The sequence below is a fragment of the Palaemon carinicauda genome, chromosome 21, assembly GCF_036898095.1.
Source record: "Palaemon carinicauda isolate YSFRI2023 chromosome 21, ASM3689809v2, whole genome shotgun sequence".
In the NCBI taxonomy this organism is placed as follows: domain Eukaryota; kingdom Metazoa; phylum Arthropoda; class Malacostraca; order Decapoda; family Palaemonidae; genus Palaemon; species Palaemon carinicauda.
Window position 1 is genome coordinate 31483039 of NC_090745.1, and position 16526 is coordinate 31499564.

Genomic DNA, 16526 nt, shown 5'->3' on the forward strand with positions numbered 1-16526 from the left:
TTATTTACATGTCTATTATCTAATTTAGTGTGCATTATTCTCATGGGAAATTATCTGTAGTAGTTTATTAAGAAGTTATAGGTTTTTGGGCTCAACCACGGATTAATCCTATTTCAATGTATTCTTATGGGAAAATTTGTTTCTACATCCGAACATTTTCTACATCCGAAGTTGGTTCTGGAACGGATTAAATTCATATGTAGAGGTACCACTGTACTTAGAACAATTCATGAATTAGGATTGAGAGGAGAGCTGCCACTATTTATTCAGGCATTTCTTTCAAATAGAGTTTTTCAAGTGAGAGTGGGGGAAACTCTATCAGAGAGTAAATGCCAGGAATAAGGAGTTCCTCAGGGTAGTGGGCTGAGTGTAACCCTTTTTGTACAAGCAATCGATGGGATATCCTCAGTCATTCCCTGGGATGTTCTCTCAAGATTATTTGTGGATGATCTCTTGATATCATTTGCTGGAGCTAGAATGGCAATAGTTGAGAGAAAACTACAACTCTCAATTGACAAAATTATCCAGTGGGCCGATATGAATGGATTTAAGTTCTCGACAAGTAAAACTACTATGGTACATTTCTGTCGTATCCGGGGAGCACATTCAGACCCGGATATATACATTAAAGGTCAACGGATCCCATGTGGAGGGGAAGCTATATTTTTAGGTTTGATATTTAATTGTAGACTTACATGGGTTTCTCACCTAAAAGCATAAAAACTAAATGTCTTGAGGCTCTGAATCTTTTAAAAGTATTTTCCTGTACATCATGCGGGGCAAACCGCAATACTATTTTAAAATTATACAAGGCCTTGATTTTTTCCAAAATTAGTTATGGATGTGAAATATACTCTTCAGCCACCCCAAGCCGGTTAAAAATATTAGATCCAATACATCATGCTGGCATTAGATTGTCCACAGGAGCATTTAGAACCTCACCTATCCCAAGTCTCCTTGTTGATGCTGGAGAGTTACCTCTAGACCTTTACGGAATGTCTTCCATTATTCGGTAATGGTTTAGATTGCAAAGACTCCCTAACTCTTTAGCCTTTCAGACTGCAAGCCTTGTAAGACACACATCATACTTTGAGTTGCACCTAAAACCTCCTCAACCTTATGGCTTTCGGGTGAAACGATTATTAAACAGTCTGGATATAATTAAAAGTAAGGTACTTTCATTCAAGGTATCACCAATGCCTCCATGGAAATTACCAGAGATATCTTTTTGTAAATACTTTATTGGAGTTAAGAAGAATATGACTGACCTAGAAGCCAGGTCTCTTTTTATGGGACATGTTGAAGAACATAGAGGATCGACTTTTATATATACTGATGGCTGCAAATCTGATGCTGGCGTTGGATTTGGAGTACATAGTAATGGTTTTAATTGTAGAGGTGCACTTCCCCTAACAGCTTCTATATTTACTGCCGAACTGTATGGCATATTAACCGCTATTGAGAAAATAGCGTTGGAGAAGGAGGGTAATTTTACAATTTTTAGTGATGCAAGGAGTGTCCTTCAAGCTTTAGAAGTTTTTAATTCTAGTAACCCTCTAGTTTTAAAGATTTATAATGGCTTTTTATTATTGGACGGGGAGGTATAATGGTTCGATTTTGTTGGGTTCCAGCACATGTAGGTGTGTCTGGGAATGAGAAGGCAGATTCACTGGCAAAGAATGGTGCATCCGAGTTGCTGCCAAGAAGGTATCCCATTCCGTGTAATGATTTCCTACCTAACATCAAGAAATTGCTTTGCAATAAATGGCAACAGCACTGGGATAGTCTAGATGGCAATAAAATGAGAGAAGTAATAATGTCATATCTCCTTGGAGGTATAACATGATGCCCCAAAAATGGGAGACTTCTCTGTGTCGTCTCCGTATTGGTAACACTCGGTTGACACACAAGTTTCTGCTGAAGGGCCAACACCAACTGTATTGTGACAACTGCTTAGTACCTCTAACAGTTAGGCATTTGTTGACCGAATGCCCCAATTATAATAACCTAAGGAATAGATATTTGTTTGAGGCTTGAGGTGAGGGTGGCAGGTTCATCCTTGCCAAGATTCTTGGACATGATGTGTCCTACTATGCAAGTGGCATTTTTAGATTTATTTCAGAAGCAGGTCTTTTGAAAACTATCTAACTTTTATAATGACATTCAACTTTTATGGTTTTAATTGAATATTCTTTAATATTTTTATATAAATAAACTAAATGATATCGGCATCAATGACCTTAGATGTCAGGATGCCTGAAAACTTTAAATCAATCAATCAACCTAGGGCATTGTCCTGCTCGATGGAGCAATGTCACTGTCTCTTGCCTCTTCCATTCATGAGCAGCCTTTGAACTTTTAAACCTTCAAGCTTGCCTTCACATGTATAAGTCTGTTTGAATCTTTGTAACATTGTTGCTTGGAACTGCTTGTATATAAACTCATTATTTGCTGAATAAAGGTTACTTGCATTCACCTTGCCTCTCCGTTAACAACCACCTCGCGCATGGTTTTTAGCAAACAAGGGTCCAAGCCTAGGATCTCAGTTTATGGATATGCCTGGGCCACTTCCAAGATAAGGGTTCCATGTTGAAATGTTGTTGTTAAGCATTAGGGTTGAAATACAAATCTGCTCCTCAGATTCTCTGAAGATGGATTAGGTGTTGTCTTGGTAATGGGGAAATCTTAACCCACACAGTTCTATATGCAAAGCCAAAAAGATTTCTAATTTTACTGATAGTAAAGTAATTTGTGTCAGCTTCTCAAGAACATAGATCTACCACATGACAAAACTAAAATGAATGAACAATTATCCAGGGAGGTTAAATGGATGTGTCAAAATTTAGAAGGTTTCGCCTGTTATTGCTGAAGCCTTTTCTCTTAACATATCTCTGATTTTTAGTTTTAAAGATCCTAGCAACACCTAGTATTAGATCATTTTATATCTCATGGGGTCTATATGTTGTATTTAATATTTTACCAGTTATTAATGGCCCTACTACCTGTTTTTGATTGGACTCTCAACCCTTTTATGATAATTTTTTTCTAGTTTTTCTATTAAACGACTAAAGTCCCCGACTTCTGAATCACTGTATAAATATTCTCACTTACAACAGGCAACCTTTCTACAGAAATTACGGCTTAGGTATATGCAGAATTTTTCAATATTAAACTTACCCGATAATCATGTAGCTGTCAACTCCGTTGCCCGACAGAATTCTACGGGAGGGATACGCCAGCTATCACAATACTAGAAGGGGGTGTACTCACCAGCGCCACCTGTGGCCAGGTACTACAGTACTTCTTGTTGACACCTCCTCAATTTTTCCTCTGTCGTGCTTCCGGCAAGACGTTCTGGGATACGCTTATGATCTTGGAGTATTTTCACGGCTTTTGGTGAAGTATTTCTCTCAGATTTCGGCTGTCGCTTTACTGGAAAACTTCTATATTAGCTTAGATAGCTATTATTTAGTTCTGATTAATGGTTAACGATCTTTTTGCTTGATTTGGAATCCCCACTTGGCTAACTCTTTGATTCAAGATGTCTGACATTTCACAAGCCCCACCCCATAGACGATGTAGGTCTTGTAATAGGCGTATTCCGAAGGCCTCGGTAGATCCTCACACCGCTTGTTCTGACTGTAGGGAAAGACCCTGTCAGTTGGAAGATCGATGTGAGGAATGCGCCGGACTTTCGGAACTTGATTTTGTCCGATTTCTTAAGTATTCAACCAAGTTAGAGAGAGAGAGAGTTAGGAGGAGTTCTTCTCGCTCTTCACTTTTTTCCTCACCTCATGATCCCCTACCTTTTCCTCCCCCTGTAGTGGCTACCCCCGAACCTACTATTTGCCCTCAACCTGATATGTCTGTTGTTTTGCGTGCCATTCAGGCTTTAGGTGACAAAGTGGAGTCGGTGGTTAGTGATCATAAGTCTCTTATGGCCGAAGTCAAGGAACTTAAGGTCAAGAGTGCAGTGGGTGGTAATAGTGCCAGTGCTGTGACGAGTGCTAGTGTCAGTGCAGTGCCAAGTGCTAGTGTCAGTGTCAGTGTGGTGCGTGAGGGTACTTCTGTGCGTGCCAGTCGTCCTCCCAGTCCGGGACCTCTTGCAAGCTCCCAAGCCCAGGGGAGAAGCAATGTCGAAGGGCAAAAGGGTTCGGCAGGCCTTGATCGGCGCACAGAAGTATCCTCGGTGGTTGCGGGCGTGTCTTCCAGAGACCGTCACTCCCACCCGCAGACGATTGAGCCCGTCTTTTACTCGTCTGCTGAAGAATTGTCAGGGAGGAAACGTTGGACTCAGGTCTCAAGACCTCTCAAACGCAGAGTCCAGACCTCAAGAGCTCTACAACCTGGCTGCAGTCATTGGATCAGCTCTGACTCGCCGCAGTCATCAGTTGAATGCACACCTCCTAAGAGGAGTAAGGTGCTGCCGCAACAGATCTCTTCTGTTAAGGCTTTGCCTCAGCAGACCTTAGTGTCTGCCGACCCCAAGTTGACTCTACTGCAGTCCATGCAGTCACAACTTGCGGTCGTGATGCGTGAGTGTCAGGCTGAGAAGGTTACACCTCCTCCTGCGATCGCTCCGCCTAACCGCAGTCCTGTCTGCCAGGCGTACGATGTTGAGGCTCCTCAGGATACCTTACCACGTACTGAGTTGCCAGTTTCCAGCGGTGTGCAGCTACCTCCGCTTTCCTTAAGGCAACCTCAGCAATGGGAACAGGAAGCTTATACCTTACTTCCTCCGCTTCCACTTGCGGTTCCACCAGTGAGGCAACACTCTCTTGAGGTACAACAACCTCTCCCATCCATGAGGCAGACTCCTCAGCTCTCGCTGCAGCGACCTCAACCCTCCTCAAGGCGAGAGCCTCAACACCTTAGCCTTGCGCCTCAGGAACCTCAACTCGCGAGACAATTACTGCGTTCTGCGCAGCCACTACCTCAACGCTCGCAGCTCACACCTCAGGAACCTCAACTCGTTCCTCAGGAACCTGCTACTGCGCATCCACCAACCTTACAGCAAGCGCAACTCTTGAGTCAAGACACTCATGCCAGGAGTCAGCCTCCTCCACCCATGCGCCTACCTTCTGCTACTCCTTTTGACCAGCCTTTGCAGCCTGAGCCTCAGGTGTTGCCTCAACAGAGACTTGAGGATGAAACCACAAGCGTTTTTGCTCCCGCTCGTGCAGATTCTGCTGTTCAGCATACCTTACCTCTCACTTCGCTACACTCTGGTGATGAGGTTTCTGATGATGAGGCTGCACACCTGGATCCCTCATCAGACGTGGATGAATCCAAGTCTTCTCCGCCTCCTATTGACTTTCGTAAGGTCTTGGCTCTTTTCAGAGAGGTATACCCAGACCATTTTGTCTCTGCTACCCCCTGCTCTCCGCCATCTGAGTTTTCGCTGGGCATGCAGCCAGCCAAGTCAACTTATACTAAGCTCGTCTTTGCAAGGTCCTCTAAGAGAGCGTTAAGAATTTTAGGGGAGTGGTTGCAGTCTAAGCAGCAACTAGGAAAGACTTCCTTTATGTTTCCTCCGACTAAGCTCACTTCTAAAGCGGGCGTTTGGTATGCCACAGGAGAGGAACCAGGCTTGGGAGTACCTGCCTCTGCCCAGGCTGACTTCTCAAGTTTGGTAGACTCTCCTCGTAGAACAGCAATGAGGCGCTCTAAGGTTTGCTGGACCTTCTCCGATCTAGATCACTTCCTAAAGGGTGTATTTCGAGCCTTTGAGATGTTCAATTTCCTAGACTGGTGCCTGGGGGCCCTTAGCAAGAAGACCTCCCCTGCGGACAAGGACTCAGCCATGCTCTTAATGTCCTGCATGGATAAAGCTATTAGGGATGGATCTGGCGAGCTTGCTTCAATGTTTGTGTCAGGAGTGCTTAAGAAAAGGGAGCAGCTTTGTACCTTCCTTTCCTCCAGCATCACACCTTGTCAAAGGTCTCAACTCCTTTTCGCTCCGCTCTCTAAGTTCCTGTTTCCCGAAGAGCTTGTTAAGGACTTGTCTGCGGCCCTGATACAAAAGGACACCCATGATCTTGTGGCCTCATCAGCTCGTAAGACTAAGGTTGCTACCTCAGTCCCCAGGACTTATCGCACCCCAGTGGCTGATACTCCTGCTACGAGGTTTATTCCGCCCTTTCGTGGTAGAGCCCCCAGCCGAGGAAGCTCCCGTCCAGACTCTTCCAGGAGCAAGTCTAGGAAAGGTTCCAAGGCTTCTAAAGGCAAAAACTGACTCTCCTCCTCTCCAGACAGCAGTAGGAGCCAGACTCAAGATCTTCTGGCAAGCCTGGGAAAAGAGAGGTGCAGACGCCCAGTCTGTCAGTTGGCTGAGGGAGGGTTACAGGATACCATTCTGCCGCAAACCCCCTCTGACCACATCTCCCATCAACCTCTCTCCCAACTACAAGGAAAAGGACAAGAGGCTAGCGTTGCACCAGGAGGTGTCGCTCCTGTTACAGAAGAAGGCAGTGGTTATAGTCCGGGACCATCAATCCCCGGGCTTCTACAACCGTCTCTTTCTGGTGGCCAAGAAGACAGGAGGTTGGAGACCGGTGCTGGACGTCAGCGCGCTCAATGCTTATGTCACCAAGCAGACGTTCACGATGGAGACGACGAAGTCGGTCCTAGCAGCGGTCAGGCAGGAGGACTGGATGGTCTCGTTGGACCTGAAAGATGCTTACTTTCACGTTCCTATTCATCCAGACTCCCAACCTTTCCTGAGATTCGTTTTTGGAAAGGTTGTCTACCAATTCCAAGCCCTGTGTTTTGGCCTAAGCACAGCTCCTATGGTGTTTACGCATCTGATGAGGAATATAGCAAAATTCCTCCACTTATCGGACATCAGAGCCTCCCTTTATTTAGACGACTGGCTGTTGAGAGCCTCCACGAGTCGTCGCTGTCTGGAGAGTCTCAACTGGACTTTGGACTTGATCAAAGAACTGGGTCTGTTAGTCAATCTAGAAAAGTCTCAGCTCATTCCCTCCCAATCCATTGTGTACCTGGGAATAGAGATTCGGAGTCAGGATTTTCGGGCTTTTCCATCGGCCCCAAGGATAAGCCAAGCCCTAGATTGCATCCTGAGCATGCTGAAGGGGAGCAGTTGCTCGGTGAGACAGTGGATGAGTCTCACAGGGACCCTTTCATCGTTGGCCCTGTTCGTCGAGCTAGGGAGACTCCACCTCCGCCCTCTTCAATTCCATCTAGCAGCTCATTGGGACAAGGGTTTGACTCTCGAAGCAGTCTCTATCCCAGTCACCAAAGAGATGAAGACCACTCTCTTGTGGTGGAAGACCAATCTCCTTCTCAGGGAGGGCCTATCGTTGGCGATTCAGACCCCCAATCTTCATCTCTTCTCGGATGCATCGGACTCGGGCTGGGGCGCGACCTTGAACGGACAGGAGTGCTCGGGAACGTGGAACGAGGAACAGGAAACGCTCCACATCAACTGCAAGGAGCTACTAGCAGTTCATTTAGCCCTATTGAACTTCAAGTCCCTCCTGCTAGGCAAGGTGGTGGAGGTGAACTCCGACAACACCACAGCCTTGGCTTACATCTCCAAGCAAGGAGGGACCCATTCGAGGAGCCTATACGAGATAGCAAGGGACCTCCTCATTTGGTCAAGAAGTCTAAACCTCACCCTAGTTACGAGGTTCATTCAGGGCAACATGAACGTCTCAGCAGATCGCCTAAGCAGAAGGGATCAGGTCATCCCCACGGAATGGACCCTCCACAAGAGCGTGTGCAACAGACTTTGGACCTTGTGGGGTCAGCCGACAATAGATCTGTTTGCCACCTCCATGACCAAGAGGCTTCCTTTGTACTGTTCCCCAGTTCCAGACCCAGCAGCAGTTCATGTGGATGCTTTTCTGCTGAACTGGTCCCATCTCGACCTTTACGCATTCCCACCGTTCAAGATCATAAACAAAGTCCTTCAGAAGTTCATCTCGCACGAAGGGACACGGCTGACGCTGGTTGCTCCCCTTTGGCCTGCAAGAGAATGGTTCACAGAGGTACTACAATGGCTGGTCGACGTCCCCAGGACTCTCCCTCTAAGAGTGGACCTTCTACGTCAACCTCACGTAGACAGGTTGCACCCAAACCTCCACGCTCTTCGGCTGACTGCCTTCAGACTGTCGAAAGATTCGCTAGAGCTAGAGGCTTTTCGAAGGAGGCAGCCAGTGCGATTGCCAGAGCAAGGACGGTATCCACTCGTAGAGTCTACCAATCCAAGTGGGAAGTCTTCCGGAGCTGGTGTAGAGCCAATGCAGTTTCCTCTACCAATACCTCTGTGACCCAAATAGCTGACTTCCTATTACATCTTAGGAATGAGAGATCCCTTTCAGCTCCTACGATTAAAGGGTACAGGAGTATGTTGGCTTCAGTTCTCCGCCACAGAGGTTTGGACCTTTCTTCCAACAAGGACCTTCAAGACATCCTTAAGTCTTTTGAGACTTCTAAAGAACGTCGTCTACCCACTCCAGGCTGGAATCTAGACGTAGTCTTAAGGTTCCTTATGTCACCTAGGTTCGAACCTCTCCAGTCAGCTTCCTTCAAGGACCTTACCCTCAAGACTCTTTTTCTCGTCTGCCTTGCAACAGCTAAAAGAGTCAGTGAGGTTCATGCCTTCAGCAAGAACATTGGGTTCACATCCGAATCTGCAACATGTTCTTTACAGCTCGGATTCTTAGCTAAGAATGAACTTCCTTCACGTCCTTGGCCTAGATCGTTTGAAATTCCTAGCCTCTCCAACATGGTAGGTAACGAGCTAGAAAGAGTTCTTTGCCCTGTCAGAGCTCTGAAATATTATCTTAATAGGTCAAAACCTATTCGAGGACAGTCAGAAGCCTTATGGTGTGCAATCAAGAAACCTTCGAGGCCCATGTCCAAAAACGGGGTTTCGTATTATATAAGGCTTCTGATTAGAGAAGCCCATTCTCACTTGAAGGAGGAAGACCTTGCTTTGCTGAAGGTAAGGACCCACGAAGTGAGAGCCGTAGCTACTTCGATGGCCTTTAATAAAAACTGTTCTATGCAGAGCATAATGGATGCAACCTATTGGAGGAGCAAGTCAGTGTTTGCATCATTTTATCTTAAAGATGTCCAGTCTCTTTACGAGAACTGCTACACCCTGGGACCATTCGTAGCAGCGAGTGCAGTAGTAGGTGAGGGCTCAGCCACTACATTCCCTTAATCCCATAACCTTTTTTTAACCTTTCTCTTGAATGCTTTTATTGTTGTTTTTATGGTTGTTACGGTAGGCTAAGAAGCCTTCCGCATCCTTTTGATTTGGCGGGTGGTCAATTCATTCTTGAGAAGCGCCTGGGTTAGAGGTTGTGTAGAGGTCCTTTAGTAGGGGTTGCAGCCCTATATACTTTAGCACCTTAGAGTTGATTCAGCCTCCTAAGAGGAACGCTGCGCTCAGTAAGGAAGACGAACTTAAAAAAGGCAGAGTAACGGTTCAAGTCGACTTCCTTACCAGGTACTTATTATTTCATTGCTATTTTGAGATAACTGATTATATGAAATACGGGATACTTAGCTATCCTCTAATCTTGTACACTGGTTTTCACCCACCCCCCTGGGTGTGAATCAGCTACATGATTATCGGGTAAGTTTAATATTGAAAAATGTTATTTTTATTAGTAAAATAAATTTTTGAATATACTTACCCGATAATCATGATTTAATTGACCCTCCCTTCCTCCCCATAGAGAACCAGTGGACCGAGGAAAAATTGAGGAGGTGTCAACAAGAAGTACTGTAGTACCTGGCCACAAATGGCGCTGGTGAGTACACCCCCTTCTAGTATTGTGATAGCTGGCGTATCCCTCCCGTAGAATTCTGTCGGGCAACGGAGTTGACAGCTACATGATTATCGGGTAAGTATATTCAAAAATTTATTTTACTAATAAAAATAACATTTTTTTTTTTTTTTTTGTCAAACATTGGATTTATGAAACATAAAATCTATTTCTCAATACAGACCCATGGGTTTGGATGGTAGATGTGCCTTCTTCCTGATTTTGCACTTTATATTAAGTCTGTACAGCAGATGGAATGGACTTGACTACTATGATTAACACTTGAAATGGTGTTCCTAAAGACACCAATGTGTCTTGGGGTCAGCTGACTGCATGTTTGAATTAAAAAGATTTAGTTTTATTTGTAAAAACTTCATTTCTACTGTAATACGAATTATCTTTTTGACCTCATTACTCATCTGCTTTTTTATAATGAATGTTTTCAGTTTTTAATCTTGAATCATTTTTGCAGGAAGTCATGTGTATACCATGGGCAGAATGGATATCACATTGGTCATTGTGGTCCATATATATTGCTCATTTTGCCATGAATTGGAGCAATTATATCATAATGCAGTGGTTGCCTACTTATCTGTCACGTACATTAGGAGCCAACAAAGAGAGTATGAGCCTCACTGCAGTGCCTTATATCATCAGTTCCCTGTGTGGAGTTGGTAAGTGAAACTTTATAAGGGTTCATTTACTTAGGCAACCCATTGTCTCATGTAACCAAACATTTTCTTTGGTATATTATTCTTTCAGATAAATTAAAGTATCCAGCATACCAAAAGAGTATGTAATGTGGTATACTGTATGTAAAATATATATACACGTGTATTTATATATATACATACATATATATATATATATATATATATATATATATATATATATATATATATATATATATATATATATATATATATATATATATATATATATATATATATATATATGTATATATATACATATATATGTATATATATACATATATATGTATATACATTATATATATTGTGGATGTGTATATGTATATACACTCATGTATGCACATACATGCACAGACACACACACTTATACCGCTAGGCGATATATCTTAGCAATCCATGTTTGCCAACGGTTTTTATTATTATTATTACTAGCCCAGCTACAACCCTAGTTGGAAAAGCAATATGCTATAAGCCCAAGGGCTCCAACAGAGAAAAACAGCCCAGTGAAGAAAGGAAATAAGGAAATAAACGATATAAGAAGTAATGAAAAATTAAAATAAAATATTTTAAAAAACATTAACAACATTAAAACAGATAATTAACATATAGACTATAATAAGACTTATGTTTGCCTGTTCAACATAAAAATATTTGCTGCAAGTTTGAACTTTTGAAGTTCTACTGATTCAACTAGCCGATTAGGAAGATCATTCCACAACTTGTTCACAGCTGGAATAAAACTTCTAGAATACTGTGTAGTATTGAGCTTCATGATAGAGAAGGCCTAACAACTAGAGTTAAGTGCATGACTTGTATTACTAAGAGGATGGAACTGTCCAGGAAGATCTAAATGTAAAGGTTGGTCAGAATTATAAGAAATCTTATGCAACATGCATAATGAACTAATTGAACGACGGTGCTAAAGATTAATATCTAGATCATGAATAAGAAATTTATTGACCGTTAGTTCCTGTCCAACAAATTAAGATAAGAATCAGCATCTGAAGACCAGACAGGAGAATAATATTCGAAACTAGGTTGAATGAAAGAATTAAAACACTTCGTCAGAATAGATTGATCGCCGAATCTCAATAAGCCAATTTTTTGTGCAATTGAAGAAGACACAGATCTTATGTGTTTTTCAAAAGTAAATTTGCTGTCGAGAATCAAATATGACATTTTAAAAGAGTCATACAAAGTTAAAGAAACATTATCAATGCTGAGATCCGGATGTTGAGGAGCCACTGTTCTGCACCTACTTACAATCATACTTTGAGTTTTGTTAGGATTCAACTTCGTACCCCATAATTTGCACCATGCACTAATTCTAGCTAGATCTCTATTAAGCGATTCAGCAATCCCAGATCTACATTCAGGAGATGGAATTGATGCAAAGAGAGTAGCATCATCTGCATATGCAACAAGCTTGTTTTCTAGCCCAAACCACATGTCATGTGTATATAATATGAAAAGTAATGGGCCAAGAACACTACCCTGTGGAACATCAGATATCACATGCTATACTCACTATGATGTCCATTAACAATATTCAATTAAAACCATAGAAGCATATTATTATTATTGGTATTATTATTATTATTGGTATTATTATTATTACTATTATTATTGTTATCATTATTATTACTATTATTATTATTATTATTATTATTATTATTATTATTACTAGTTAAGCTAAAACCCTAGTTAGGAAAGTAGGTTGCTATAAGCCCAAGAGTTCCAACTGGGAAAAATAGCCTAGTGAGGAAAGGAAATAAGGAAATAAATAAACGATATAAGAAGTAATGACCAATTAAAATAGAATACTTTAAAAATACTAACAACATTGAAACAGATATTTCATTTATAAACTATAAAAAGACTTATGTCAGCCTGTTCAACATAGAAATATTTATGTTTGAACTTTTGAAGTTCTACTGATTCAACAACCCGACTAGGAAGATCCTTCCACAACTTGGTCTCAGCTGGGATAAAAACTTTTAGAAAACTTTGCAGTATTGAGCCTTATGATGGTGAAGGGCTGACAATTGGAATTAACTGCATGCCTAGTATTACAAACAGGATGGAACTGTACATGAAGATCTGAATGCAAAAGATGGTCAGAATTATAAGAAAATCTTTTGCAACATGCATGATGAACTAATTCATCAACGGTGCAAGTGATTAATATTTAGATCAGGAATAAGAAATTCAATAGACCACAAGTTCCTGTCCAACAAATTGAGATGAGAACCAGCAGTTGAAGACCAGGCAGGAGAACGATATTCGAAACAAGGTAGATTGAAAGAATTAAAACACTTCTTCAGAAGAGATTGATCACAGAAAATCTTAAAAGACTTTCTCAATAAGCCAATTTTTTGGGCAATTGAAGATGACCCACATCTAATGTGTTTATCAAAAATACATTTGCTGTCTAGAATAATAATTAAAATTTTAAAAGGATGAACCTGCCATCCTTACCCAGAGCCTCAAACAAATGTATATTTTTTAAGTTGGAAAAAGTGGGGCATTCGGTCAACAAGTGCATCACTGTTAAGAGTACCAAATAGTCGTAGTAATATGGCTGGTGTTGGCCATTCACCAGCAACTCATGTGTCAACCGAGTGCGACCAATGCAGAGACGATAAAAAGTAGTTTCCCACTTTCAGGGCATCACATATACCTCCTAGGAGATATAACATTCGGTATTTCTCTCCTCTTATTTCCATCTAAACTATCCCAATGCTGTTGCCAACAATTAAAAAACAAATTTGGGATACCTCCTTGGTACCAATAATTCAGCTGCAACATTCTTTGCCATCAAATCTGCCTTTTCATTTCCAGGCACAACTACGTGTGCCTGAACCCGTCAATAATGCCAGAAATCTTTAAATCAATCAAGCAATCTCATCCTGAACAAGGACCATGCAATTCTATTGCAAAGTGCACTAATTGTAGCCAGAATCACAAAGCAACTAACAAAAAATATCCTCTTTATCAAATGGAAGAAGCAGCTGTTCAAAAGTCAGATGTAGAGCATATCAGTGTGGGATTTCTAGGCAACTTCTAGCAAGGCCTTCTACGCCAAGGCCTTGAAATCTAAGGACGTAGGGCATCCAGAGAGAATTCTCTCACCAGCTAGACTCTTTTAGTTGATGCAGGTGAGTGGCGTCTGGACTGAAATTGCCAGTCTACTATAATTATATATTGATATGGGTTACAGAGGCTTCCTATTTCACTGTCCATTGAACCTGATACTAAAGAATTTATTTTTCATATTATGAGGCTCTGAATACAACTCAAAAGCCTTATGGATTTAGAATGAAACTACTAAATAGCCTGAATCTTTCCTGGAGCGAGGTACTCCCTTTTAGGTTAACAGTCACCCCTCCCTGGAAACTTCCAGAGATCTCCCTCTGTAATTATTTTATTGGCTCTAGGGGCACCATGATAAATGAAGAAATGCGGTCTACTTTTTTTAAATACGCTGAACTACACAGGGACAGTGAATTTACATTTATGGACAGCTCCAAATCTAGTGCCAGCGTTGGATTTTGCTTTAATTGTAAACTTGTGCTCCCCCTAGCATCCTCTATCTTTACAGCAGAGCTGTATGTTATCCTGACTGCTATTGAAAAAATAACTGTGATGAAAGAGGGTAATTTTACTCATTTTAACGATGCCAAATAAGTGTGTTGCAGGCACTGACAGTTTTTAATTCAACCAACCCCATAGTTTTAAATGTTTTAGAAAGGTTGTATATTTGTTGAACTGCAGGTAAAGAAGTTGAGTTTTGCTAGGTTCCAGTTCATATGGGTGTGCCAAAAAAGGAAGAGGCAGACAAATTACTTCCAGGAAGATATCTTTTGCCATGTAATGACTTTTTCCCTCATAACATAAAGCCTCTTGGTGATATTTGAAATCATGTTAATCAGAATAAGATGAAGGATTTAAATGCTATACTTCGATGGAAATATGGTAATATGCCAAGAAGCTGGGAAACTGCCCTCTGTCACCTTAGAATTGGCCATACACGTTTAATTCACGAGTTCCTGGTGACTGGCAGGTGCCAACCATTTTGTGATGATTGCTTCGTTCCTCTGACTGTTAGGCATTTACTTATTGAATGCCCAAGTCTTGCGGATGTCAGAAAACGATTCCTGCCTGAAGTTCTTAATAAGGATGGCAAGTACATCCTCACCAACTCTTGGAGGAGATGTTTTGTATGATACCAGTGGTATTTTCAAGTTCATATTGTTTCTTTGTTAAGTGATTTATTAATTTCTGTGTTTTTTTCTAGTTTTTTTTATTTTAAGTTATTATTTATTAAGCATACTCTAATGGCCATCAATGGCCACTGATGTTATAATTCCAAATATTTACCAATCATTCATTGTATGACGAGAGGGGCATTTTAAAGTTCGTGTTGGACCTGGCCTTCTTACTCGTTTTTAAATGATATATTAAATTGTAAATGTTCCATTGTTAAGTTATTTGTTCATTTCCGTCTTTTTAGTTCTTTATCATGGGTTATATATTTATTATTAAGCATACTCTAGTCAGCATCAATGTTATGATGCCAGATAATTTCCAATCATTCATTCATTCATTTTCAATATGCCCAACTGTCTCCAGTTGCTTTGAGTGTTGTGCTATTTTAAACATCTTACACATATTTTATGGAAAACACATAGATCTGTTTTCGTCAGAAGACTTTAGCTGACATTTTTTTTCAGATTCTGAGTGTTTTTTCTGTTTTTAAGATAGTGTATTAATGTTTTTTAAGAAGATCAGGTGTGTATTAGGTAAAAAGTAAATATCTTTATTATAGGTTTTAATTTCTAACTTATTTTTTATCAGTAAGATTTAACATTTCCCGAATTTATTTGTGCCATCTTTTTAGGAGTCAGATTTGATTCATGGCTTTTGTAAATCTCCATCCCTTTAATAATAATGATATATTGTCTTGTTACACTTTTTGGTTCTTATGTATTTTGTCAAACTATTGTACTTTACAATAAAAGTTATATAGTATAGCGTAGTTTAAAGGTAAAATTAATCTTATTTCCAATATTTATTTAGTTTTTAGTGCCAGAGCACTTATTTTAATACAAAGTTAATTTTTTATAGATAAAGAACTGTTGAAATGTTATAAATATTGCTTTTGGAAAAAAGATTTGTTGATTATTCTATTGCAGCTTGGGGTCATATTGCTGATCAGATGATAGTTACTGGATGGCCGGTCTTAAGAGTACGGCGTTTAATGACATTCCTTGGGCTTGTTGGACCAGGTGTATGTCTAGCTCTATTCCCAGAGGTTACAAATTTAGTTGTTGCAGTTCTGTAAGTATGATACATATCAATGATTTTGTTGTGTACATGGGAATTAGATCTGTTTAAATGTAAATATTTACAGTACTGTACTGCATTAGGATCTCTTCCAGGTTCTTGAACTTTTGTAAACATTATTAGCTGTAGAAATTTATTAGATTAGTGATGTGGATAGTTTCAGTTATAATTTAAGGTGAACTTCCTTTAGATTTATATTTTGATATTATCAAGGGATATGAATGCCTAGAAAATAAAGTGGGCTATATTCCTCAAGGAAATTTGAAACGCTATGGTTGCAGTCTTGCTAGTGAAACTCCTAGAAAATAAAGTAGGCTATATTCCTCAAGGAAATTTGAAACGCTATGGTTGCAGTCTTGCTAGTGAAACTCCTAGAAAATAAAGTAGGCTATATTCCTCAAGGAAATTTGAAACGCTATGGTTGCAGTCTTGCTAGTGAAACTCCTAGAAAATAAAGTAGGCTATATTCCTCAAGGAAATTTGAAACGCTATGGTTGCAGTCTTGTTAGTGAAACTCCTAGAAAATAAAGTAGGCTATATTCCTCAAGGAAATTTGAAACGCTATGGTTGCAGTCTTGCTAGTGAAACTCCTAGAAAATAAAGTAGGCTATATTCCTCAAGGAAATTTGAAACGCTATGGTTGCAGTCTTGCTAGTGAAACTCCTAG

General features: G+C 40.7%; 1 protein-coding gene across 2 annotated transcripts in view; it reads left to right on the forward strand.

The window, feature by feature from the left end:
• The window catches only part of LOC137615256 (uncharacterized), a 137619-nt gene that overhangs the window by 95293 nt on the left and 25800 nt on the right, over positions 1–16526 (forward strand). For both annotated transcript variants that reach the window (XM_068344977.1, XM_068344978.1), the window contains exons 6-7: positions 10276–10477; positions 15709–15853. In XM_068344977.1, the coding sequence (XP_068201078.1) occupies positions 10276–10477; positions 15709–15853 (347 nt within the window). The remainder of the gene's footprint in view (positions 1–10275; positions 10478–15708; positions 15854–16526) is intronic.